This window comes from Vombatus ursinus, unplaced genomic scaffold (assembly GCF_900497805.2).
Source record: "Vombatus ursinus unplaced genomic scaffold, bare-nosed wombat genome assembly UNPS02014170.1, whole genome shotgun sequence".
Taxonomy (NCBI): domain Eukaryota; kingdom Metazoa; phylum Chordata; class Mammalia; order Diprotodontia; family Vombatidae; genus Vombatus; species Vombatus ursinus.
In genome coordinates this window covers 102,615-130,329 of record NW_020953948.1, presented here as the reverse complement: position 1 = coordinate 130,329, position 27,715 = coordinate 102,615, and the positions used below count along the sequence as shown (strand labels likewise).

Genomic DNA, 27,715 nt, shown 5'->3' with positions numbered 1-27,715 from the left:
TGAATGAGTGCACAGTAGTTTTTTTTTTTTTTGGATGTTGTTCCCTTATTGTGAGCATTCTAATACGCCCTATCCAATTCCATCAGGACTTTTAGGTTACTACACTTTCTTTTATCCCTCCCACCCACAGTACCTCTGTTTTATTTCCCTCCTTCACTAAAGTGGGGTTGGCCAGAGTCATTCACTCTGCTCCAACCTGTTCAGCCTGACTTTCTGCCCTAGCTGCTGCTCCATGGAAGTCATGCAGGGAGAACAGAAATGGGGGTGACTGAGGGATGGAGGACAGAGCAGCAGCAGCGGTAGGCCCTTACTTGGTGAGGACACACACAACTTTCCCCAGATCCTTTCTTCAGAGATACCAGTGGAGCTTTGGGGAGGCAGGTGGGCTTGGGCAGATCTCACGAGAATGGATGAAGCCCTTCTGTGGTTCCTCTGGGCAGTCTGGGTAAATAGGATCATCCAAACTTAATCCTAGGATTTAGTTACAACAAAGTGAGGCTACAGAGATGATCAGCTTTTACTGAATTGAATCAAATTGTATGCTGATTTGCCCAAGGTCATAAATCTGGTAAATAGCAGAGCTGGGAAGTCAGCCAAGATGACCAGATGCTAAATGCAGTGCTCGTGCCAGCTCCACAGCTGGCGTGGAAGCTTTAGTCAGTCAATGGACATTGATTAAGCACCTACTGTGTGCCAGATACTGAACGAACCACTGGGGACATGAAGGCAAAAGACAGTCTCTGCTCTCAAGGAGCCCACAATCCAATGAGTTCGAGTTTGAAAAGCTTCAAGAGTTCCAATATGACATTTGTTGGCAGCAGTCTTCCCCACCCCGCAAAGAGACACGACACAGATGAGAAGAACTCATGCCAGGGACCTCTTTCCCACAATCAGCGAGGCAGGGCAGCTGAGTTGTGGGAGCAGGAAGTCGCCACCTGCCTCTCTCCGACTCTGAGACTGTCTATAGGAAGCTGATAAAATGTGATGCCTCTGGGCTGGAGTTGGCCACAGAAGTGAGCGAGCTGGAAGAAGAGTCACAGGCCAAGCAAAGCTTTTTCCTGGATGAGGACTCCAGTTCTGGGGTGTCTGATCGTCCGGCTGGGCCCTTTGAACTCTTCTCTGTATTCACATGTGATCTGCCTGTTACTTTGCTGCCCGTATTGTAGGGACACTTCTTTCCTGTGCTAAGCTCAGGCAGACCAGAAGTACTGAGACAGGATTTTTACCTAGCTTCTCATCATTCCTAGTACTCTACTCCATCACATTTGCCTCTTAAATTCCCGCTTCTGCTACTAACCTGTGTGATGTTGGGTAAGATAATTAACCTCTGTGGGCCTTGGTTTTCTCATGTGTAAAATGAAAGGGTTGGATGAGATGACATTTTACACCCCTTCCGACTCTAAATCCTATGATTCTGTATTCCAATGAGACAAGAATTACTGATCTGACATGGTCATTATCACTTAATGTTTAATTGTTCTCTGTGCCTAAGACCTCAGGCTTCTTGCAGCACAGCCCAAAACATGATACTGTGGGAAAGCTTTATTGCATTATTTGAACCTAACCCCACATGGCTAAGAAACCAGACCTATTGCTTAAAGACCAGATTTGTTTAATGCTTAACTCAGGATCTAGGTTAGCTTACCAGAAACCTTTCAGACACAAAGATTAATGTGAGGAGTTTTATACCTCAATGTATTTCAAGCAAGATACGTGTCTTATCAGGAAACTTCCTCCATGCTGACCAGTCAGCTAGTGTTTCCTCATTCCTTTGTTTGAACCCTATGTAATGTGTAACTTAGAGAGGCTTGGGGGAGTAGGCCACCCCCTTTTTGGCTCTTCCCTCTGCTAGATATCTTACTAAACATCTAAATTATTTCAGTTCTGGGTTTTGCTCTCTGCCATATCAATGCTTATGAACCATTGAAGATAAACCTTCTCTACTCTTTTAGTCCTGTATCAGTCATTATTTCTGGGATCCTGAGGCCTTACCAAAAATAGAATAGGGAGAAAGAAGAGGCAGAGCATTAGGGTGAAACTGCCCCCCTGGAATGAGCGTGGCCCTTCACCCACTCCTCGGTGTTCTGATGTGACCTCCAGAACATCACATAGCACTTGGGGATGAAGATGCAGACCAGCAACCCAGCGCCAGAGGCCAAGATGGCAAAGACCTCCACAGCCACCATGGTCTTCCCCTTGGTGCTTTGGTGGGCTGGGAGGAAGGAGTCCCAGACACTACAGAGCACCAACATGCTGAAAGTGATGAACTTGGCTTCATTGAAGGTGTCAGGCAAGCTCCTAGCCAAGAAAGCCACAGTGAAGCTCCCTAGGGCCAGGAATCCCATGTAGCCCAGGACACAGTAAAAGTTGGTAATGGAGCCCTCGTTACAAACAATGAGGATGTGGCCAGGCTCAAAGTCAGTGACCATGTCTAGAAAAGGGGGAGAAGTGGCTATCCAGACCCCACAGAGATTAACTTGGATGAAGGAGGAGATGAGGACAATAGCGTTGGACACCCGGGTACCTGCCCGGCTCCTGAGCCAGCTTCCTGGCCTTGTAGCCTTAAAGGCCAGAATCACAACGATGGTTTTGGCCAAGACGGAAGAGATGGCCACAGTGAAGGTGATTCCAAAAATCGTCTGTCGGAGGAGGCAGCTGGCTGTAGTTGGGCAACCAATGAAAAGCAATGAGCAGAGGAAACAGGGTGAGGGCAAGAAGCAGAGTATAGCTGAGAGCCCTGTTGTTGGATCTGACTATGGGAGTGCCTCGGTGTTTCACAAAGATAATGAGAACTATGACTGTGAGGAGAGAGAAGGCAAAGGCCATACAAGATAGAATCATCCCCAGAGGTTCTTCATGGGCCAGGAAAGTCAGGACTTTGGGGAGGCAGTCATCTCTATGTGTGTTTGGATATTGGTCCTCTGGGCACTTTGCACACCGCTGCATGTCTGTTGGGATAGAACCAGGGATCACTTACTGCCTCATTCCCATGCAGGCCCTATTTCTGAATCCTCAGGCCATGGGAACAGGTCCTGCCCTCACTGTCACTGACAGTAACAGACTTTTAGGACTCTCACATGGAATAACATTATTTTATTCACCTATTCCAGGGAAGAAGGCCATAGGATCATAGACTTATAGTTGAGGCAACCTTCAAGGCCATCCATGACAGATTCATTTTATGGATGAGAAAACTGAGGTCCAAAGAGGTCAATCACACAAGTAGTAAATACAAGAGTAGGGATTTAACTTGTCTGCCTATTTCAACTCCAACATCTTTTCCACTGTACCAAGCTGCCTATCTGCAGAAAGGGGATTTACCGCTTTTTCCTACCTCAGTAGCCCCTGGATTGCAGTCAAGTTGTTTAAATTCATTTTATTCTACAAACATTTATGAAGTGCTAACTGTGTGTAGAGCCCTGGGTTCACCTCTGGATATCAACAAGGCTTAGAAAACTCAGATAATACACCCATTTCTATATCTCCCATCTATATTATCCATCTCTGTCTCTATATATTGATATTGGAGTTATTTTATACAATGGTGTGAATAAGCTGACAGGAGGGGAGCTGGCAGTCCCCATCATGCCTCTATCTTGCTCCACTAAAAGCTTTAGGGAAATTCTCCTTGGCTAATATCTAGGACTCTCTCACTTTGTTGAGTTGTCATCTCTCTCCCAATCACAGAGCTCCTTCATTCTATATTGCTTGGTATATTCTATGTACCTTCTCGGATTTCTGTTTTGCTGTTGACTTGGATCAATGAGTTTCTTTGTTATTTACTATATATGTATGTCATTGTGAAACTTTGGCGAGAAGGGGGCCAAATCTTGGACATAAAGCCTGGGGTCTTGCTTCCCCCATAATATAATTTTTGAAGTACCTAAAAGCAATGGGGGATTAAATAACTTGCCCAGGCTCAAATAGTAAGGGTCAGAAGTTGGACTTGAACTCATGTCTTGCCAACCCAAAGGCCAACTCTATGAAATATGCCATGGTGTCTCTCTCCCTGGCTCGTAATACTCTCAAAAAGGGAAGTGAAATTAGTCAGACACGGTATGCCCTTAAAAAAATCTCTCTGACTTTTGAATTTTAACTTCCTTTTCACTAAAAATTTTAAATAACATATTCTAAAGATCTGTTAGAAATTGAAACCTTAAAGCGCTATACACATGCTAACTAAATTATTATTATTACCCCCCCACCTCCACCACCTAATTTGAGGCTTTATTTTTCTCCATTCCTGTAGTATTTTTCCCAGTTTACAATTTCAGAGACAGTGGCTGAGAACCCTCAGATGACAACTCTTCCAGCCCCTGGGACATAGTTCATTGTATGTGTTGATTTGAATTCAGTGAGGGTAGCTAAGGACCCTCTATTAGCTACCAATCATTCTTTTTGTTTGTCCATCTAAATAAAAATAAGTCTCCTCAGCAAAGGAAATAGATGCAAACTAAGTTTTGAATAACCCTAACCCTCTCTGTTGGCTGTTACAATCACCCTATGAACCTAAATGGTCATTCTCTCTCTTTCTGCAGTCTTCTTCCTTCCTCCAATATACCTTTAAAGCCTTTTTTTCTGTTGCAATAACATTTCAAAGACTATTAGAGTTAGAAAGGAAAAATGTTTTCCTTTTTGGAGTAGGTCATGTAGTTCAACCCTATTGTTTGAAAGGAAAAGAAAATGAGACCCAGAAAGGTGAAGCCTTTTACCTAAGGTTATACAGCTACAATCCAAGGACTTGCTAATAAGAGCCCAGTCCTTAGAATATATTCTGGTCTTTTCAGTGACCATGTGACCATATGAAAAGACTATTCCCAATCATAGCAGAGGTTGATACTGTGTAGTGACCAAAAAAAAGTCTTCTAATTGGTTGAAAAAACAGAAGGATTAATAACGAATTTTCAAGCTTGGACTGAGTTAGCATATAGAAGTAATAACCTTTTTATCTTTTCTCTCTTTTTTTCCCTATGAGTGAGTTAGACAAGATCCATTTACTGTAAATGGTTGTAAAGTACATTGTCTCACCAGCTATTCTGCATTGATGAATATATGATACCTCTATCTTTTCTCTTTTCTCTTCCCCTATCATAGGCAACTGAATAAGCAGAGATGGAATTGATTAGGTTTTAACAGTAAGAAAGTCGAATGGGTGAAATAGCCATGAGAGGATCCAAATACCACTAGAGTCTGTATCAGTCTATAACTCTGATACAGACTGGAAGAGAAAGCAGTAGCAGATGATCGGGAAAGCACCAGCAGAAACATGCGGAAGAACAGTTGCCTGGGGTCTGCTGTGGCTTCAGGGATCATGACCCTTGTGAGGTGGAGACATGCTGCTTGTTGGTTCTAGAAAGACAAGGGTCCTCCAAGTTCTGCAGAGGGATATATCCCAAGTGGAATCTCATGAAGCCACAAAGAGAGAAAAGGAGTCCCAGCATCCAAAGTTGTGATTACTCCTCTACCCAGCTTGTTTTCCACATGCTCTCCTAAAGTTTGCTCTAACTTTCCCCAAGAACCTTATGTGAGTAAAAGGGTGTTTCATAGTTTGGGGGGAATGTTTTGTAATTACTATTTGTATTGTACCTTCTCAGTAAATACCCTTTTGTAATTGATTAGTGATTAGTGAAGATGATTTCCTCCATGGGGGATTCATACTCAAGTGGAACTCCAGCTTTGGACAATAAGTAAATAGGTAGATAAACAGAAATTCTCATGTGAAACAACAGAAACCCTTAGGTCACAAAATCAGTATCATAGAATTTCTGAGTTTTGAAGGACCTCAGTGGCAATTTGGTTCACGTCATACCTCAAGAGGGGGCAGGTAGGTGGTGCAGTGGATAGAGTGCCAGCCTTGGAATCAAGAGGACCTGAGTTCAAATCTGGCCTCAGACATATACTAGCAATGTGAACTTGGGTAAGTCACTTAAACTTTGTTTGCCTCAGTTTCCTCATTGGTAAAATGAGCCGGAGAAGGAAACAGCAAACTACTCCATTAACTTTGCCAAGAAATCACTAAATGGAGTCACAAAGAGTCAGACATGACTTATTGACTTCACAACAACAACAACATACCTCAGAAGAATTCCGAATAGAATATACCAGAGAAGTTGTCATACAGCCTGTTCTTGAAGACTTAAGAAAAGAGGGAACCTTCTACATTCTGGAATAACTCTAATTGTTAGGACACCTTTTCCCTCCTTCAATCCTTTTCACATTAAATAGTATTTAACTATTCCTCTCCATCTAGTACTTAATGTAGTTCATTTTTGGAGCCCATGCATAATAATTTGCATACAACCCTATTATACTGAATCTTATCAGATTCATCTGAACTTCCCAGCCTATCAAGACCCTTTCTTATTTATACCCTGTATTCAACGTGTTAGGTTTCCCTCTGAGATTTGTCCCCATAGTCACTTCTGTCCTTTGCTTTCAAGAGTCACTGAAGGTTTCAGTCTGCTTTCCTCACATCTCCAGTGGCTACAAATGCATGGTTTTATATATGTATATGTATATGTGTGTGCATGTGTATGTTTGTATACCTATATAGCTATATCTGACTTGGGTTCTCTCACCTGCCAAGGTCTTAAGGTCTTAACATCTGGGCATATCCTGTTTGCAATGGGCCCTTCTCCCATTTCGCAAGAACTCATGTCCTGGAGTGCATGGGCTATACTGTACACTGCTTTATAGGAATTTCAGGTTATACTCAGTTTTCCCACATTGAATGCAGGAACATCTTTGTCTTGTAAGTGCTCTGATCCTGTGCAGAAGTGGTGTCCTCCAGTCTCTGTTCTATTCCACAAGGAATGGGGGTCCTGGTGCTGCCATGTGCAGTTAAAGGCATTTTCCCAAAAGATTTTCACAAAGATATCCTCTGATGCCCTATCTGGATGCAGATGACTGAAGAATTTGGGGAACCCTTGAGTTGTTGGTTGAGGCAGAGAGATGGTGATAATTTGAGGAACATCTTGGTTGTACCTCATCAACTCATTCCATTGGACATAGCCTCCTATCCAGATTTTTCCAGCAATCTCACTTAATGAGAAGAGACCTAAGAAGTTAAGGAAAGTCCAAGTATTTAGAATTGTAATGATGACTTTGGCTGTTGATTTTTTCATTATATATAGGCCCTCCTGGAACTTCTCTGGAAACAGAAAAGTAGGAATATCAATGAGGAATTCCCTGCAGATGCCAACCTTCTTCAGCTCAGCATTCATCAGGGAAGTCCCTTGATGCCCAAAATTATCATCATGAGAAACAATTCCTACCCAAATCCATCCAAAGTGTTTCAGTAAGATGGTAATACCATGGTCCCAGGAAAGGTCATTGGAAATTGTCCTTAGGAATGAAGGAAAGTTGGTCTTGTCACTCAAGCTGATTATGCTGTATGCATAGCTAATCTGGAAGGAAAAGACATTTCATACGGGTGAAACAATAAGCCCCAGGAGAAGAGAGGTACAAGAAATATTCAGCTTTGTATAGATATCTATCAATCAACTTTTAATATTAATAAATATTTACTATACTGTCTAACATTTGGGTAAACGTTCTCAATTCTCTGACCTCTCATGTGGAAAGTTAGGCTTCTACCTACCTATCTATCTATTCATCTATCTTTCTATCCTTCCATCTATCTATCTATCTATCTATCTATCTATCTATCTATCTATCTATCTATCCATCCTCTCTTTCTCTCTCTCTCTGTCTCTCTCTCTCTCTCTTTCTCTCCTGTCTGTCTATCTATCTACCTATCTTAACAAATATTAACAAGCATGAACACTTCAATATACAAAGAAGCAAAAAGATGACTTATGAGAACATGAACTTTCATGACATAACATTTTAAAAGCGTCAATATTTGTCTTCATAGTACCACAATTGTCCTCTTAGTGTCATCCCTTACTGAATATTCTTGTTTCTGTTCATTTTAATGGTTTTGTTTATTCTCATTCTTTCCTTTTCTTTCTTTCTCTCTTCTTTCCTTTTCTCCCTCCTTCCTTCCCTCTCTTCCTTCTTTCCTTTCCTTCTTTTTTTTTTCTTTTTCATTTTCTTTGCATCTTTATTGTTATTCACAAACTCTCTTCCCTCCCAAATGGAAGACTCCCAATAACAAATGAGTATATAATGGATACTTGATCTATAATTTCATTAATTTTGAGATTTGCCAAGTAAGGAAATCCCCTTAAGTAATGCAGTCCTGTGCCTTTTCTTCAATATATAATCTTAGAGATTGTATAATGCACCATGAGCACTGAGAAGTTTAAGCAACTTGCTCAGGGTCACAGAGTCAGTACTACTTAGAGATGAGACTTAAGCATAAGTCTTTCTGGCTTTAAAGTTATCATGCTATCCATTATACCATGCTGTCTCTCCCATAGTCAAGCAGAAAAAAATCAACATAGTGGTTATGTCTAAAAATCTTTCTTTTTCCCTATCTAGTCCATCCTCTCTAAGGAAAGAGGCAAGAGGCATGTTTCATTATGAGTTTTCTGAAGTCCTAAATGGTCCTACATTGATCAGAGTTGTGAGGTCTTTTAAAGTTGCTTTGCTTTACATCATTTTACTCATTGTTCTCCTGGTTCTGCTCTTTTCACTTTGCTCTAATTCATTTAAGTATCCCCAGCTTATCTGAATCCATTACATTGTGTCATATTTTCTTATGGTGCAATAACATTTCATTATATTAATATACAAGTTTTATTTGTCCAGCCATTTTCCAAATGATTGGCTCTCACTTTATTTCCAGTCTTGGTTACAACAACAACAACGAAAAGGTGCTACTGAACAGGCATTAGTGTCAACTGGGGAAATTTTTTGCAACAAATTTCTTTAATAATAGTCTGATATCAAAGATTCATACGGAAATTATACGAATGTATTTAGAAAAGGACAAGAAGTATTAAAAGTATGTACACAAGCAGGTTGCAAATGAAGAAATGGAAGCTATAAATAGTCATTTGAAAGTGTGCCAAATCACTAATAGTAAGAGAATTGCAAATACAACAACTCAAAGGTTTACCTCACATTTATCAAACTGACAAAGATGCCCCCAAAAAGTTAACACGTGGAAGAGCTGTAAGTGGACAGACGCACTGATACACAATGGGCTGGTGGAATTGTGAACTGACCCAACCATTCTAGAGAGCAATTTGGCTCTCCAGAAAAGCATCAAGGCATACAACATCTTTTGTAAATTACATTAATTGGGGTTGGTGTGAAACCTATCATTACATATATAAATGTCAATGTTTATTTACATTTCTCAAAGAGCTATAAAACTGTGAGTACCCTTTGATCCAGCAATACCACTGCTAGGTCTATATCCCAAAGACATCCCAAAAAAGAGAAAAGGAATTATTTGTTCAAAAATATTTCTTGCAACTCTTTTTGTGGTGGCTAAGAATTGGAAATCAAAGGGATGCTTATCAATTCAGAAATGGCTAAACAAACTGTGGTATATGATTGCAATGGAATATTATTGTGTTATAAGAAATAACAAGCAGGAGTGGAGTGAGCTGAACCAGGAAAACATTGTACACAGTAACAGCTACATTGCTTGATGACTGACTTTGATAGATTTAGATCTCAGCAATGCAAGAATCTAAGACAATTCCAAAAGTCTCGTGATGGAAAATACTATCCATGTCCAGAACAAGAACCATGGAGTCTGCATACAGATTGAAGCATATTATTCTCTCTCTCTCTCTTCCTCTCTCTCTCTCTCTTTTGTTTCTTCTTTCTAGTGGTTTCTCCCATTGACTCTAATTCTTCTTTACAACATGATTAATGTGAAAATAGGTTTAATAGGAATGTATATGTAGAATGTATATCAAATTGCATGCCATCTTGGGGTGGGAGGAGGTGAAGGATGGGGAGAAAACTTAGAACTTAAAATCTTATGGAAGTAAATGTTGAAAACTAGAAAGAAAGAAAGGAAGGAAGGAAGAAAGAAAAAGAACAAGCAGAATGATTTCAGAAAAAGCTGGAAAGACTTGCATGAACTGATGCATAGTGAAGTGAACAGAACCAGGAGAATGTTGTACACAGTAACAGCAATATTGTCCAATGAAGAACTGTGAATGACTTACCTATTCTCAGCAATACAATGATCCCAGACAATCCCAAAGGACTAATGATGAAGCATACTATCTGCCTCCAGAGAAAGAACTGATATTGTTTGAATGCAGACTGAAGCATGCTATTTTTCACTTTCTTTCATTTTTTTTCTTTTATTTGAGCCTTCTTGTATAAAATGACTAATATGGAAATGTTTTACATAATTGCACTTGTATAACCTGTATCTGATTGCTTACTGTGTCAAGGAGGGAGGGAGGGATATATCTAATTTGGAACTCAAAACTTCAAACAAAAATGTTTTTTAAAAATTTCCCCAGTTGAGTACTTTCCTCTTAATTAAAATTGCATTGATTTTCTTGTGCAAAAGCTTTTGTTTTACTTAATTAAAATGGCTATTTTATCTCTACAGATTACTCTGTCCCTTATCTAGTTATGAATTATTTCACTCTCCATAGCTGTGAAAAAAGATATCCTTCTCTCAATTTTTCTCTGTTTAAAAAAAATTGACATGACTATTTCTATGTGTAGTGATGGGTTTCACATCAACTCCAATTAATGTAATTTACATAAGATTTTCTATGCCTTGATACCTTTCATATAAGAATACCTTTTCAATTGAATCAATCATCAAAGGCCATGAGGTTTGAACTCCTTTGACTGGATCAAGAAGGGAATAGCTGATGGACTAATCCTATCTGCTAAATGGAGCTTTAATTGGCAAGGAGTTTTGAGCTTGTTGTAGCATGTGGTATTTAATGTGGGTCTAAATGTAATTTTTGTGAACTTTTCTGGTTTTCACAGCAGTTTTTGTGAAGTAAATTGCCTTGACTTAGAAGCAGCCTGGGGCATAATGGATAGAGGCTTGGGCCTGGAGTCAGAAAAATCTGAATTCAGATTTGGCCTAAGATTCTTGTTAGCTGTGTGAGCCTGAGCAAGTCACTTAACTTTGTTTCCCTTAGTTTCCTCAACTGGAAGATTGAGATAATAATAGAACCTCACAGGGTGTCACAAACATCAAATGACAGTTCCTGGCACAGAGAAAGTGCTTATGAATGCTTATTCCATTCCCTCCCTTTTTTCTTACTCCAATAATTAATGTTCTTGAGTTTCTCTAATACCATGTCACTATTGTTGGTTACTTCTGGGTCTTATTTTCCTAATCATTTTACTTTCAAATTTTCTACTTTTTTTTAAATTCAGTAACAAATATTGTTAGTATTAACAATTTTATGTCAGAACTCTAGATCTGGCATTTCCAGATTCTTCTTTTTCTGCTCTTTCTTTTATTTTCCTGAAGATCCTTGACCTTTTCTTCTTTTCCATGAATTTCGTTGTTATTTGTCCATTTCCACAAAGTATTTGAGTGCTGTGATACAAAATCCATCACTTAGTCCAAGTAGAAAAGCTAAGCTCTCAAGCCTATAATTACAACAATAGTAGTCATGGTAATTGTATTTATATAGTTCTTTGGAAAGAAAGAATTCAATTCAATTCATGGAATCCCAGAAATGTGGAATTGGAAGGACCTCATAGAACACTTAGTGCAACCCATATGCAACCAATATAATTCTCTGTTATATTTTTGAAAAGCAGGCACTCAGTCTCTGCTGGCAGATCTCAAAGATTGGGGAACTCAACCTCTTCCAAGAAAATTCATTTTGCAGTTTGGGATCACTCTGTATTATATCATACTATTCCCTTATACACATCTTCCACTCTGGCCAACCTGGATTATTCTCTGTACTCCCAATCTGCTCTGCTTCACCCCATTCCCTATCCTTGACTCTGTTCACTATGTTTTGGATGCCTACAACCATCCTCCCTGCATAAGCAGCAAGCCCAGACCTTCTTCTTATATCCTAATACTCTGAGGTCCCAGCTTATAGATCATGAGCCCCTAAGCATGCAGAATAGAGATATCTGAAAGAACTAATGTGTTCTATGACTGAAAATATAGAGTATAAAGAATTATAGGCACCCTAGTGGAGTACAGATAAGCTTGGATTTATGGCCCAGTGACTTGGGCATAAATCCCAGATGTAAGATTTCCTACCTGTGTGTGGGACTATGGGAAAATCGTAGCACCTCTGTGAGCCTCAGATTCTATGTTCTTAATGGCAAACACAAGAGGGAACATTCATGAGCTACAGTGACAGAAAGTTTCATTTCTCAAAGGATGAAGGTGTTGTTTTTGTTGATTGCAAAGGACTCTTTGAGATCTGACAAATCCATGTTCTCCTCAAGCTCTGATACTCTGTGATTCTCTAAGATCCCAGTTGTGACATCAGTTATGGGGTAAAGACAAATCATACGGGCTATGGGTCCTAGACTGAAACTTGGAAGGGCACAGAGAGGACATCTAGTTCAGCCCCACCCCTTTGCAGATAAGGAGGTTAAGGTCTATCAAGGTGAGGTGACTTGCTCAGAATCACCAAGGTAACATGTTAGTGGTAGGATTCAAACCCAGGTCCCCAGAATCTATCTCCATGATTCTTCTACTGATTCCCTATTACTTATTTGAGCCTCCTTTTCTTTCTTTTGTAAAATGGGTGTGATAATACTTTCACAACCTACCTCATAGGGATATTTTGAGGAAAATACTTTGTCAAAAAAAGCAATATAAAAATGTTATCCAGTTGAGAGGTGGGTGACTGCAAGTATGAGTCGGTGCACACATTATCAGAAGGAACGACTGTGCTCACTGATTTTGTTTAACTGTTTCATTTAATGTTATAAAGGGTTCAATAATTCAGGAATATTGGGAAATGACTATGATAGAAAAGGAAAAAAAAAACAATAAAACTCATTAAAATCAGCTATTAAGGTAACTTCTCCATTCAGTGAGGTCAGTGAAGGGCATGGTTGATATGACCAGAACTGGTAGGCTAGTGGAAGATGGTAGGATGGTAGCAGGGAATAGAAGAGGACTCTGGAGTCACTCACCTGAGGGAATTTGTAAAGTCCCAACCATCTAGCTATAGGCATAGACAGAGCAGAGCGAAGTTCTCCAATGAGGGCAGCCAGCGGTGGATGGGCTGTGCAGCTATAATTGGGGACCAGCTTCCCCTGCCTGGTCAGGAAGTCCATGGTTCCTAGGAGAGCTCCAGCAACAGAGTCCCTAGAGTCCCAGATGGAGAAGCCCAGGGTGAGGGTGGGGAGCAGGCGGACATCTCTGTTGATCTCCTCAATGGCAGAGACAAAACCCTGGGAAGCTGCATAACCCCAAGATACAAAGTGGGTATGGATGAAAAACAATAAGGCTGGTATCTGCTACTGTCTGCAGATAATTATAGAAAAAATGGTCTTCTAGCCCCTATTGCCATCTCACACTGATTTACCCGGAAGTGATCATTTTCAAACATAAAAATAACAACTCCCCATTCTATGTTTTAAAACTGACATTTGTCAGCAGCTACCTTGTGATTTCGGTGAGTAGTGCAAAGAGAATTGTTCCCATTTTACAAATGAGGAGACTAGGACTGAGAAACTGAAAGGGGCTCCCCCAGGATGACACAACCTCCAAGTGTCAGAGCTAAGACCCACACCTTCCTATTCCACCCTTCTCTGGACCTTCCCACTCTCTGTTCCTGTCCCACCCACCACCAGCAGCTTCAACAATTCAATTCAATAAACCTACTCAGGTTCTATTTAGCACAGTGCTCAGCCTCAGAGATACTAGCATAATGGGGTGCAAGCATCTATGGGGGCCAATTTTTGAAGCATGCTCAGATATTCAATGCCTGGCTCCAGTCCAAACAGCCACATAGAAGCCCATTTCTTGCTGTGTTGACTTAGGGGTTTAACTATGTGATTACACAGACCTCCCTAGTTGCTTGCTGAAGGCAGGAGACCTCAGGGGTGACTGAGCTGCCCTTCGATGGGTACATAAAAGAAGAAACGCACTCTTTTGCTGTTTTCTTTCTTTTGTGGTTGTGGGCAAGTCAGGCCTACTTTGAACTGCCTGTTTGGGAGCCAAAGGCAAGAGGGGGGAAAAGATTTTTCCATAGTGTTTCAGCAGGGCTTCTGCCTTCATCAGACAATTAGGGAACTCTTTGTCATCACACTATACAAGCCCCAGAGTCATCATCCCCAGGAAGAAGGATTACTCCAAGACTCTGTGTGGTTGCTTGAACCGAAACCAGGCAAGAATATCTGGGAACAATGTCAGGACAGGCTCCCATTGGCCAGTTCATGCCATCACACTAAGACAGATGCATGTAACACAGGTTGGGAGTTCAAGAGTCTAACAATTCTTTTTTTTTTTTTGGGTGGGGGGTAGGGTGAATAACAAACATAGAAATAATGGTGGCTGTTACTCATATGGTGGGGTGGAGGAGAGGAAAATTAGTTGCCTACAGCTGATTGCCTCTCAAAGGCTAGGTTTTCCTTCTGTTGCTGGGTTCTGTTTAGACTGAGTATGGAACTAGAAAGCTAGCTATTTCAAGTCCATCTGGTGTTCGGTCAGTTTTTGCTCAGCTAATAACCAGAATCTCCTTCTAGTTCAATCTGAGTTTTATTTCTCTTTGTAATGGAATGACATGAGTAGATGTGCTTTCACAATTGGTTGAATACCCCTTTATCTTCCCTATTTAAGTGTCTAAATACACAAGGTAAAGGTAATAGAGTGGTGGTGGCAGATAGGCTCTCATAGTTATCATAGATAGCTACAGACTGGGAAGAGATGTTAGATCCCAGAGTCCAGCCCCTTCATTTTACATGTGAGGAAATTGAGGCTCAGGGAGATAAAGTGATTTGCCCAACAAGTAAGTGTCTGAGGCAGGATGTGAATCCAGGCCTTTCTGACTGTAAGTCCAGTATACTATCCATTATTACTTTATGTCTCTCCCTACCCACCTACCCACTCCACCACATTTCTATAACATTATAAACTTTGCTAAGCACTCAACGTATATTATATAAAATTGTCTCTATAAAAACCCTGGGAGATAGGCACTGTAGACATTATTGGATACCCATATCAGAGATGGGAATAGAGAGGTCTAGAGAGGGTTAGTGACTAGCCTTTGTTCATACAACTAGTCAGTGTCAGGACTGTGAGCTGGACTTTGGCGTCTAATGGCTCCATGTCCTCGATTCCCTCCTTTACACCTCACACTGGGACTGTCTGTGTGGGACACAAATGGATGTCTTTGAGGTGGAGGTTGGGCGACCCTTCTGGAGGATTCCTGCTCATTCACTCATTTGTTCAATTAGCAAATGGGGATGGATCAGACTGTCTGATGTCAGTGGCCTTTTATGACACTCCTACTCCGATATTAAATACATGGAAATAGTGAGTTCCCTATCACTGGAGACCTTTAAGAAAAGACTGGATGACAATTAGTTGAAGAATTTTGGAGAGATAACAGAGTTCATCAAGATTAGAGAAAGGTAATTATGCTGGACAGATAGATGGACAGACAGAAATAGTGACAGATAGTTAGGAAGAAAGAGATTTATACCAAATTAACCTTATTTCCTTTTTTGTCAACACTTCTAGATTGGTAAATGAAACGATCTTGTTGAGAGAATGAAGATTGACTTTGCCCCGGGCATGCAAATTCTACCTGTCCTCCTGAGGTCCAGTTCCTCCCTTTCTCCCTACCCTGACCCACAACCCATAAAAGGGCTCACCTATTTTTAGCTTTGAGAGTCAAGTGGGTATTGGATCAAATGAGATCCTCTTCTAGGTCAGGACAAAATGCTGGATGTGTGGTGGTTCATGGGAAAATCAATGGGGCAATGAGGAGGGCACTGGGCCTGGAGCTGGAGACCTAGATCTACAAGCTACTGACTGTGTGACTGTGGACATGTCACTTCACTCTGTGCTCCATCTTTATAATTAACCCTAGTAAGTCTGGCATTACCTCTCTCACAAGACTGTGATGGTCAAGTGAGATCACAGAACCATGGACTCTCAGAATTCATTGGCATCATGGATTCAGAGCTGGCCAGGACAAGGCTTGTGGGTCCTGGAGCCCAACCTCCTCATTTTGCCAATAAAGAGAGACAGGGCCAGAGGGTGGAGCTAATGTCACATAGATAGTGAGTGGCAGAGGTCAGATCTGAATCAGGGTCCCTGAGTCATTGCTCTTTCCACCATACTATGCTGCCTCTTACTGGGAATACCATCTCCTCTGAACATGGAGAAGAATCCCCTCTATAGGGACAGCTAGGTGGAGCAGTGGATAGAGCACCCACCCTGGAGTCAGGAGGACCTGGGTTCAAATCTGACCTCAAACACATAACACTCACCAGCTGTGTGACTCTGGGCAAGTCATTTAACCTCAATTGCCTCACAAAAAAAAAAAATCTCCTTTATACCCTGCCCAACAAGGAGGACTCCAGCCCTTGAGAGAAAACTTCTTTGCCTTATGAGGACACCTATTCTTTTTTGGGATAATTCTGATTATGAGCAAGTTCTTCCTGAACCTAAAACATGATGCGTCTTTTAAACCTACCCCCCCACTTCTCATTGTTACCCCCTCTGGGGACTAGCAGGGCACGCTCAATCCCCAATCCCCATGACATCCCTTTGAATGCTCAGTTTCCCCATCTGTAAAATGATGATCTGGTTCCCCCTGTCCTTCTAAGTACAAACCCAGTCAACCCATGCAACAGAAGCTCTTCATTTATTCAGAGCCTTGACACAACCACCCTGCTTTTTGGTAATTTTCCAAGTCCCAAGCACGTGTGTATGACATTCGTACTCACTCTGTGGCATTCCCTCCAGCGGGTGGAAAAGTGAAGTCACCAGCAAAAGAGGAGTTTCTTAGAAGGATGGGACAAGTACCTCCTATCAGCACATCCCCTATCCTGTCTTGTCTCTGGGCAGCTACCTTCAGCCCCCCACTCACGGGCTCCATACAAATGGAGATGGACAGAGGGCCCAGAAGGAGGAGAAGCAGAGGACATAGAACCATCTCCAGACCAATAGGAGTGCGTGCGTGTGTGTGTGTGTGTGTGTGTGTGTGTGTGTGTGTGTGTGTGTGTGTATTGGGGGCGGGGGCTAGAGTCCCTGGAAACTCCCACAGCCTCAGAAAGCCGGACCTTGGCAGAGGCTGTCGGGGAGGCTGCTCCTGTCCTTTTATCCCCAGCCTGCAGACCTCTGCTTCCATTCCTCCCATGCCGGCTCCAGGGAGGCCTCAGGGAGCAGCAGTTTCTCCTTGAGAAGGAACTAACTTCAGGCAAGTCTCAAGAGGAAGAGACGATAAGCAATGAGGGGACCTGAGCCCTGGGACATTTTAGACCAGGAATTCTACTGTAATGGAATTAATGATGATGTCCACATTGGTGCTCAGGTTGTTTTGTTTGCCTGTTTGTGCCAAAGCACTTCACTTAAATTTTATGAGACAGAAAGAGGGTTGTCATCCCCCGTTTTCAGATGATGACACCAGGGCTTAGAAAGATCAAATAACTTGGCCAGGGTTATCCAAGCAAACAAGCGACCAACAAGCATTTATTGAGTGCCTACCAAGTGCCAGGCATGGAGATAATCTCCAGGAACACAAAGACTCATGAAATGGCTTTGGTTTTCAAGGAATTTCCGCTGGTTAGGTCCAGGAGGAGGTGTGGGTTAGGACCACAAAGAGGGAGAGGAGGAATTGAACAGGATGAGCAGTGAGGGGTGGAGGTGTGAGGAGGCAACGTCAGGGCTGGGTGAGACTTCATCCTACAAATGCAGATGAAGGCCCAGGGAGTTTAAATGACTGCCTGTGTCCTGCAGGTAATAAATGTCCAAGCTGGCATCAATCCAGGTTCCTCTGCCTCAGCAGCGGGGCTCATTTCAGCTATTAATAATTCCTATCACTAGCAATGAACGAGGTGGGGGTGAACCCCCTGTCACAGAAAGCATTCAAGCAGAGCGTGGCTGATTACTCTGCAGGACGACAAAGATTTAAAGTGGGAGGGACACTAATGTTCATGTAATCCAGCTCCTTCCTTTGCCCGTTATCCCCAAAGTAGCAGCTACCAGAGCTGGGTTCAAATCTAAGTCCTTTGACTCCTAGTCCTGTGCTTGTCCCCTGTGCTATGCTTCCTGCTACTTTTTTTTTTTTGGTGAGGCAATTGGGGTTAAGTGACTTGCCCGGGGTCACACAGCTAGTGAGTGCTATGTGTCTGAGGCTGGACTTGAACCCAGGTCCTCCTGACTCCAGGGCCGGTGTTCTATCCACTGCACCACCTAGCTGCCCCATTCCTGCTACTTCTGACAAGCAGCATTGTACCCTAATGAACAGTACTATATTTAGATTCAAGAGACCAGGGTTCACACCCCAGTTTTCATGCTTCTTAGCTGTAGACTAGGGGATGTAGCAAATAAGAGTGCTAGTCCTGAAGTCTGGAAGACCTGAGTTCAAATCCAGTCTCAGACACTTACTAGCTCTGTGATCCTGGCAAAGTCACTTAACCTCTGCTTGCCTCAATTTCCTTAGTAGCAATAATAGAGCCTACCTCCCAGGGTTATTGTGAGATCAAATGAGACAGTATGTGTAAAGCTCTTAGCAGAGTGCCTGGCAGGCACATAATAAATGTTGTTCGTGGAGGGTTCTGGGGAAGTCACTCACTTTACTTGCCTCAGTTTCATCATCTGTAAAACAGGTGATATTAGTATAAATGCTATACCACATGTAAGGCAAGTGAGTCAATGAGCATTTATTAAGGAACTGCTATGTGCCAGGCACTATTCTAAACCAGGGGAACCTGAAGAAAGGGAAAAGACAGTCCCTGCTCTCAAGATGCACACAGTTTAATGGGATACACAAGTAAACAAATATGTACAAGTGGTTTGTGTACCTTAATGTGCTGTGGAAATGGGAGTGAATACAGCGTTGGGAGGTCATCTGCTTCATGAAAGCTCAATGCTTTTACTATGCTCTTATTAATAAATTAGGGAGGTTACTGGTCACTTAAGAGCTGGAATTAATCCAAACATGAACACGTCTAGGAAGTGCACTGACATTCTGATAGATAAATAGCATGTTGAACGAATCCAGGCAGCCACAGATGGCTAGAGCTAATGCAGAGCTGCCCTGAAGGTGTGCTTTAAAGATCATCGCTATTATACAGTCATTTTTCAGTTGCATCCGACTCTGTGTGTTTTCTTGACAATGCTACTGGAGTGGTTTGCCATTTCCTTTTCCAGCTCATTTTACAGATGAGGAAACTGAGCCAGAGTTAAGCGACTTGCCCGGGGTCACACAGCTACTAAGTGTCTGAGGCTGAATTTGAACTCAGGTCTTCCAGACTCCAGGCCCAGGGCTCTTATGCACTCTGCCACCTAAGTGCCCTCAAGGGAATTTAGAGGCCACATATCTATGGGGATCATCTCAATGGGAATTAATCTAGCCCAGAGACCATTTAACCCAATCTTTTCCCTTTGAAGAGGAGGATCCAGTACCTCAGGGAATCAGAGTGATTCGCCTAAGGTCACACAAGTAGTAGTTGTCAGAGATGGAGCCCACCAGGTCCACTGCCCTTAATTCCAATGTTCCTTCCAGCATAGTATATAACAGGCGCACCTAACAGACGAAAAATGAAAAAGCTGAGGTCCAAGGACAGTAATTAATTTGGTCAAGATCACGAGTCATAGGAGAGTGGAGATAGTGATAAATAAAGGAAAGAGATGAGATTTAAGAAAGGAATAGAGAAGAGAAAAAGAATGAGCAGAAAGGGCGTAGTAGAAAGGGCTCAAAAATCACTAGCCCCTATTCAAAGCAGTGCTGAGTCCTGCTCACCCCTCCTCTCTGCTCTGATGCCCCAGTTCTCTGATACCCCCCCAGATGCCTGAGCCAGAGAGCAGGCACCTCCCGGATCTATCTGATGCTGCTTCTTCAGGAAACCAGCTCTCCAGGGCCCTTATCGAATCAATTGCTCTCACTTCACCTAATGAGACTGATTTTTGCTGTTCAACTCCTGCCTTTTCCTTTCCCTAGGGCAGGAATTCCCATTACAGCTAGTGAGGCCCAGGAGGCCCAGGGTAAAGAGGCTCTCATAGCCCCTCCAAAGGACTAGACCCACAGGGAAAGACTGCAGGTTGCTCCTGGACCCACTTCCCCTCTCCACTGCGGTGGCCTGCCTTCCTTTGGAGAGCGTGGGCTGTGTAGGATCACCCAACTAGGCAGGGCCGGGAGTGGCACTTGAACCCAGGTCTCTCCTGACTTCAGGTCCAGTGAAAAGTAGATCTAGGCCGGAGGACTTGGCTTTGAGTCTCTGCTCTGTTACCTTCAACCTATGTGGCATTGGGCAACCAACTAAGAAACGTTTATTAAGAGCCTACTATGTGCCAGGCATTGTGAAAGATGCTATGGATGCAAAGGCAAAAATAAAACCACCCTGTGCTCAGCTGCCTTCCATTCTGAGTGACAGAGTTAATATGAACAGAAGACGGACATAGAAATATACTCCAAAATATACCCCAAATAGTCTCAGCCTCCTTGGGCCTCCATTTTCTCATCTATAAAATCACCATGTATGCTAAAGCCCAAAATAGTATTATCCCTCAGGAAATTGAGTTTGGGATGGGATGGGAGTACTGGAGCACTGGGAGCCTGGTTCCTTTATTGTGGAGACAGAGCACTGTGTCCAGAGCAAGCTTTTGAGGGGAGGTAAAGGGCAGGGATTGGTGAAGGTCACTGGCCCTTGTGGTCTCAGCCTAGAGGTGCCCGGCTAGCTGCTATGCTTTGAGGCTTGTACGTCACTTTGGAGGGACTGACTCCAGTGAATCCCGAGTGTTAGATTTGGGTAACTGTGCATTTCTGAGGTGCTGATTTCAATGAAATCTTAATGCTCTCTGTGTGCTACGTTTTACATGATGAGGGCCTGATTCTGGGTAACCTCTAGGGTTTAATTTCTTTTGGGAATGCCATTCATGGTCTGGGCTTACCCCTTCCTTCCTTCCTTCTTTTTTTTTAGACATTTGGGGTCCTTCTTTCTTTCCTTCCTTCCTTCCTTCTTTCCTTCCCCCCTTCCTCCCTCCCTCCCTTCCTTCCTTCCTCCCTCCCTCCGTCCCTTCCTTCCTTCCTTCCTTTCTTCCTTCCTTCCTTCCTTCCTCCCTCCCTCCCTTCCTTCCTTCCTTCCTTCCTTCCTTCCTTCCTTCCTTCCTTTCTTTTCCTGATAGTCCTACTGTTAGATGAACTTGAAATTTCACTGAGATTTGAGTAACAAGGATTACCTGAGGAAATTTCAGCTACTCTTTTTCTTAATGACCCAGAGGAAATTTCCTGAAACCTTCAAGATAATTGGCATAGTGTCTGGCAGCCTGGAATAATTTTGATATGCCTCATGTGATTGAAAAGCACCTCAAGATTTTGCCCAAATCCCAGTTTGAAGACTCTATGTGCTGAGGGGAATCATAGAGAATTTCTCACCCAGAACAATATGGATTCTTACCTGAAGGTGAGGATGATTTCCAGATGTCCCCATGTCCTAAATCCCCATGGGGAGACCTCCACATGTTGTAAGAGGTAGGTTGGAATTTGTGTTTCTCTATGAAGAAGCTCAGCTTTTCATTTTCTCTATTTTTTCCTCAGGGTGCCCCTTCAAATTTCATTTTTTTAGTCTTTTCACTATGTACTTAGGTTGGACTAAACCCTTCTTAAGCCATAAACATACAGTGACCACCGATATATTACATAAATATCATCTGCTCAATCTGTGTAACTGTGTTTGTGGCCAGCTTTAATTTCTGTTTAAAAATCTGGGGGTGTATAATATCTGTGCTGTATCAACAAGCTGTCAAGTCATCACACATTTATTAAGTGCCTTCCCTATGCCAAGTAATGTATAAATGTTGCAGATATTGTTTGTCCTTTGTTTCTGAAGAGAACCGATGACATAATGGGTGATGTCTTGACTCCTGGGTGAATTGGATTTAAGTGAGGCAGATTTGCGCAAAGTCATCAGCCTTACTCTCTCGTCCAGAGTCATCATCCTGGAAATACACCACTGCGAAGATGCAGCCTGGCAATTTTCCAGAAGGGATAACATATAGCCATTGAAAACCCAGAAAAGAAAGTTCTAGGCATTGTCAAATGAAATTATTTTATCATAAAAATGTCATTAAAGAAGACACATTATTACCTGTTTTGTCACCATACCCTAAGGATCATGGGAACTGTGCATCTGACTTACAGATGAAACCTTTCATATGTGTGGTCCCTCCCATTAGAACATGAGCTCCCTGGGAGAAGGGACTGTCTGTATTTCCTATTTGTATCCTTAGAGCTTAAGACAAAGTTTTACACATAGTAAGCATTTAGTAAATACTTCATTCATTCCTTAATTTAGGGACCCACTGTTGAAAAAGAGGAAAATAGGCATTGCTTTAATTCTAACTTCCCTATTAAAGATTTGATGCTTTTTAAAAATGTCTGTTATTAGCTTGAATGTCTACCTTTGAGAATTGTCTGATCCTATCTTTTGACCATTTATCAATTAAGGAATGTCTCTTATTTGTACATATTTGAATCAAATCCTTACACATGTTGGAAATGAAACATTGATCAGAGAAAGTTACTTCTTTTTCTCAGTTAATTATTTTTTCTTCGAATTTTGGCTGCATTGATTTTGTTTGTGAAAAAATTTTTCAATTTGATTTAATAAAAATTGTCCATTTTATCTTCTGTGATCTTCTGTATTGCTTGCTTGATCATGAACCTTTCCCTTAGCCATAGATATATGAAAAGTAGTTTCTTCCATGACTCCTTTAATTTGTTTGTGATATTAATTTTATATGTCTAAATCATTTACCTGTCTCATTAATCAGATTAAATTGATAAAAAAAGGAAAATCACAAATGTTAATGGGTTTGTGAAAAAATAGATACATTAATATACTGTTGATGGAGCTGTGAATTGAGATGGTCATTCTTGAAAGAAATTTGGAAATATACCCCCAAAGTTACTAAATTATGCATATCCTTTGACCCAGCATACCACTAAGAAGCCTGTATCTCCCAAAATTTGTGTTTAAATATAGACATATATGTAAATGTACATGTCATAATAACCCTTATATAAATTTTATATACATATGCATATCTATGTATCCACGTGTAAATATGTTAATATATTTATGTACATATATGTGTGTGTGTACACATACACATTGTCTCTTTTTGTTGTGGCAAAGAACTAGAAACTAAGGTAGTATTCATCAATTGGGAAATGGTTGAATCAATTATGTCATATTGGGAACGTGATGTCAAATAATTATGTCCTATCGATTATGCCATATAAATAGTATGCTATTGTGCCATGAGAATGGTGAGCTCATATGATTTCTGTGAACTGATAGGAAGTGAAGTTAGCAAAACCAGGGGAATAATTTATACAATAACAGCAACCACTCTCACCAATTCCACCATTCTCTGCTTGCAGGCATGGGCATTGATCTCTATCAATCTGGAAAGAGTCTCTTACCAGTGGACTTTGGGATTACATTCATAAAGAAAAATAATTCTGAAGAACTTAATAACTCTGATGAAAGTAATAGCTAATCATGATTCCAAAGAACCAATGGTGATAGGGAGGTGATAGGCTTAATATAAAGAATGAGGCATATATTTTTGGACATTTCTGGTATAGGAATTTATTTTTCTGAACTATGAATATTTGTTGCAAAAGTTTTGCTTTTGTTTGTTCCAATGGGTGATGGGTGTGGGAAGAAGAAAAAAAATGTTTGCTATTTAAAAAATAAAGTAAAATGGGGGAAAAAAACCTGGAGTCATCTGCTGACAGCATTTGAGAACTATAGAATAAATAAAGCAATTGGATGGAAATGGGATGCGGAACTACAGAATGAATACTTGGAGGACAACCGTAACTGATAACTTTTGTTTTTCTCTCTCTGATGCCTAGCATAGGATCTTGCACAGAACAATTTCTCAAGAAAGGTTTTTTGAATTGAATAGAATTAATCCAAAAGGTAAGTCAGGAGGAGATGTGTGGATGTGGTTTGAAGAGGTTAGGAGAACAAGCCCTCATATTACAGTCAATTAAATTTATTTCTCATCACCATAGTATTTATTGACCACAGCATCAATTTTCCCTCAAATTCACAAAGGAATTCTAATTCTCGTTGAGAGAAGAAATAGTTTTGGAAACTCTGATGGTATTTAGCTCAGGAAAGAGAAGACTTGGAGAGATATGATCAATGAGTTGGATTAAGTGGTGTTACTGAAGACATGAAATTTAAAAGCCTGGATTTAAGTCCCAGCTTTGATACAGTTGAAAGAGTGAAGATGGCTAGTAGATCCAGAGGACTAGTAGGTTTAAATCTTGCCTTGGATGCTTACTACCTCTATGACCTTGGGGAAGTCCCTGTCCTTCAGTTTCCTTATTTATAAAATGAAGGTGTTTGAACTAGATGATCTCTGAAATCATTTCTAGTTCTAGTCTTATGATCCATTGATCTTCAACTTACAAGTTATAATCTTGGCCAAGTCATTTTTTTCTTTTCTGGAGTTTATTTTTCTCATCTATAAAAGGAGAGAGTAGCCAGAAAGAAAGAATTCAAATATCAAGCAGGATCCTATTTCAAGCAGGATCACTGTAAAGGAGCATAGAACATGAAATGAGATATTCCAAAAGACAAAAGAAAGAGGTCTGCAACTGAGAATAACTTACCCAAGAAAATCAAGTAAAATCCTACAAGAAAAAAATGGACCTTCAATAATTATAATAGAGAATTTTCAAATTTCCTGATGAAAATCCTGGACTAGAAAATAAATTTTGAATACAAATATGGGAGTCAAGAGAAAAAATAAAAGATAACAAGTGAATAATCAAAAAAGAATGTTTCTATTCTGATCAAAGGAGGGATGTTAAAGTGGTTCTTTCAGCATCCTAATGTCACAAGATATGATAGAGGTATCTTGATATTGAGACAGACTATTGAAAAAGATCTATAAAGAAGTATTTTATACTTTGAAGATATTGTAAGAAGAAAGAAAAGGAAATGAAGGATATCTTACAGAAAAAATGGGAGAAAATATAGAAATTATCAAGGGAAACTTCCATGATATTTCAGAACCAAAGAGTAAAATGGAAATTGAAAGAGTTAATTGATCAATACTTGAAATTCCCAAATGAAAACTCCCAGGAATATTTTAGTCAAATTTACAAGGCTCCCAGATCAAAGAGAAAATACTTCAAGCAGCAAGAAAGAAAACATTTGAATACCATGGAGCCATAGTCAGGGTAACATAAGATTTATCAACTACCACATTAAAGGAGCAGAGAACTTGGAATATGATATTCTAGAAGGCAAAACTGAGTAAAATCCTTCAAAGGAAAAAATGGACATATATTGAAATAGAGGATTTTTAAGCATTCCTGAAGTAAAGACCAGAGGTGAATAGAAATTTTCAAATTCAAACACAAGACTAAAGAAAAACATAAAAAGTAAACATGAAAGAGAAATCATAAGGGATTCAATAAGATTAAACTGTTTACCTATCTATATGGGAAGTTGATACATGTATCTTCTAAGAACTTTATCATTATTAGGGCAGCTAGAAGGATTCTACATAGAAAGAGGGTATGGGAGTGAGTTGATTATATTGGAATGATGTAAAAAAAAATGAATAGGTGAGAAAGAGAGATGCCTTAGGAGAAGAGAGAAGGGAAAGGAAGAATGGGTGAAATTATTTCACATTGAAGAGGTGAACAAGGAAGAATTTTTTCAGGAGAGTGGAAAATGGGAGTGGCCAATGCTTGAACCTCACATCTAAATTGGTTCAAAAAGTGAATATACATACATACATACATACATGTACACACATTTATATGTATATATATATTCAATTATAATAGAAATCTATCTTAAACAGCAGGGAAGTAGGAGGGTAAGGGGATAAGAGAAAAGGCAGTGATAAAAAGTAAGGGAGATAAAAGAAGGCAGTGGTGAGAAATAAAAGAGACTTTAGAGGAAGGACAGGATGAAATAGAGAGAGAAGGATAAACAGAAGAAAATAGGATGGGGGGAAATGCACAGTTAGTAATTATAATTATTAATATTCCAAAAAGATCAAAGGAAAGGGAAAAGGACCTATTTGTACAAAAATATTTATAGCAGCTCTATTTGTGGCGGCAAAGAATTAAAAATCAAGGGGATGCCCATCAATTAGGGAATCACTGAACAAGTTGTGGTATATGATTGTAATGGAATACTATTGTGCTGTAAGAAATGATGTACAGAATGGTTTCAGAAAAACTTAGGAAGACTTATACGAACTCTTACATAGTTAAATGAGAAGAACTAGGAAAATATTGTGCACAATAACAGCAATATTGTAAGAATCATCAACTGTGAAGTACTTAGCTACTCTGATCAAAACACATTGAAAGGACCAAAGATTAAAAAAAAGCTATCCACCTCTGGTAAGCTATGAATACAGACTAAAGCATATTTTTAAACTTTCTTAATTTTTATGGATTTTGTTGTGTGTTTACTGTTTCAATATGGCTAATATGGAAATATGTGTGTATGACCTCATATGTATAATCAAAATCAAATCATTTGTCTTATCAAGGATGGGGGGCAGAAAGGAGGCAGAGAATTTGGAGCCCCACTTTAAAAAAAAATGATTGTCAACAAATTTTCCATGTAATTGGGAAATATTTAATGAAATAAGTAAAAATAATTTAAAAATAAAAATTTTGGGAGCTGTAACTTTTTAATTAAAGGCTATTGGGGGTCAAAAGACTCTCTTTTAAGTCATTAAACTGAATCTATTATAAAAGGGAGCAGCAGCAGTGTGAGGGGACTCTCAGATGTGAAGACACAGCAGAGAGGGCTGAAAAATTCAGCCTCAGTCTGAGCTAGATAAATTGGAAGGTGTCTCTGAGACAAGGCTTGGTTGAAGAGAGACCTGATTGACCAAGATCACCATGGCTAGCAAGACAGCTCCTGGTGTTCAGCCCCACCTAGAGGTAGGGTAAGGGGGAGCTTTCTATAAAGGATTGTTCTCTGCTGCCACCTCTAGCTTGAGAAGGATAAGTAGGGAGAGAAGGCATCTGCAACAGGAGTCGTATCTTAGGGAGCTGTCCCATGGGATAGGCAGCATCTGCCCTGAGTGAATAACTGGCTGGTTGAGTGCATAGAGCCCAGAAATAGTCAGTTTGATGAGTCTTACAACTGACAGTTGTCTGGTTTAAAGAGAGCTGCTGTTTTTTTTTTCTTTTTTCTTTTCTTTTTGGTGAGGCGATCGGGGTTAAGTGACTTGCCTAGGATCACACAGCTAATAAGTGTTAAGTGTCTGAGTCTGGATTTGAACTCAGTTCTTCCTGGCTCCAAGGCCTGAGCTCTATTCACTGTGCCACCTAGCTGTCCCAGAACTTTTTTTTTTTTTTTTTGGCTTGCTATTTCACTTTCTAAATAGCCTTTTAAGGGCAATGGTTAATTGAAAGAGCTTTTAAGGCCGTGGTCCAATATAGGAGAGGAGAGAATTTCCCCAGTTGAAGAGTGATAAGCATCCACAGTCAATCAGTGAGCATGACGGCAGTTGTATGTGGTACACTTGGTCCTGAGTAAACTGGCCACATGGAAGCCTGGAATCTAAAATTGTGAGTTTCTCTAAGAACATGAGTTTTCCTCCCTCATGTGTTTCCATGCCAAGATTCTACAAATGTGT

The 27,715-nt window shown here is 40.7% G+C and overlaps 1 protein-coding gene across 1 annotated transcript; it reads right to left on the bottom strand.

Moving 5' to 3' along the window:
- Window positions 1-2,027: 2,027 nt before the first annotated feature.
- Window positions 2,028-17,210, bottom strand: LOC114041234 (vomeronasal type-2 receptor 26-like). Its single transcript, XM_027859587.1, is given in 6 exon segments — window positions 2,028-2,703; window positions 2,705-2,972; window positions 5,220-5,349; window positions 7,203-7,406; window positions 13,027-13,350; window positions 17,088-17,210. Coding segments are annotated over 6 exon segments (1,725 nt in total).
- Between the last annotated feature and the right edge of the window lie 10,505 nt (window positions 17,211-27,715).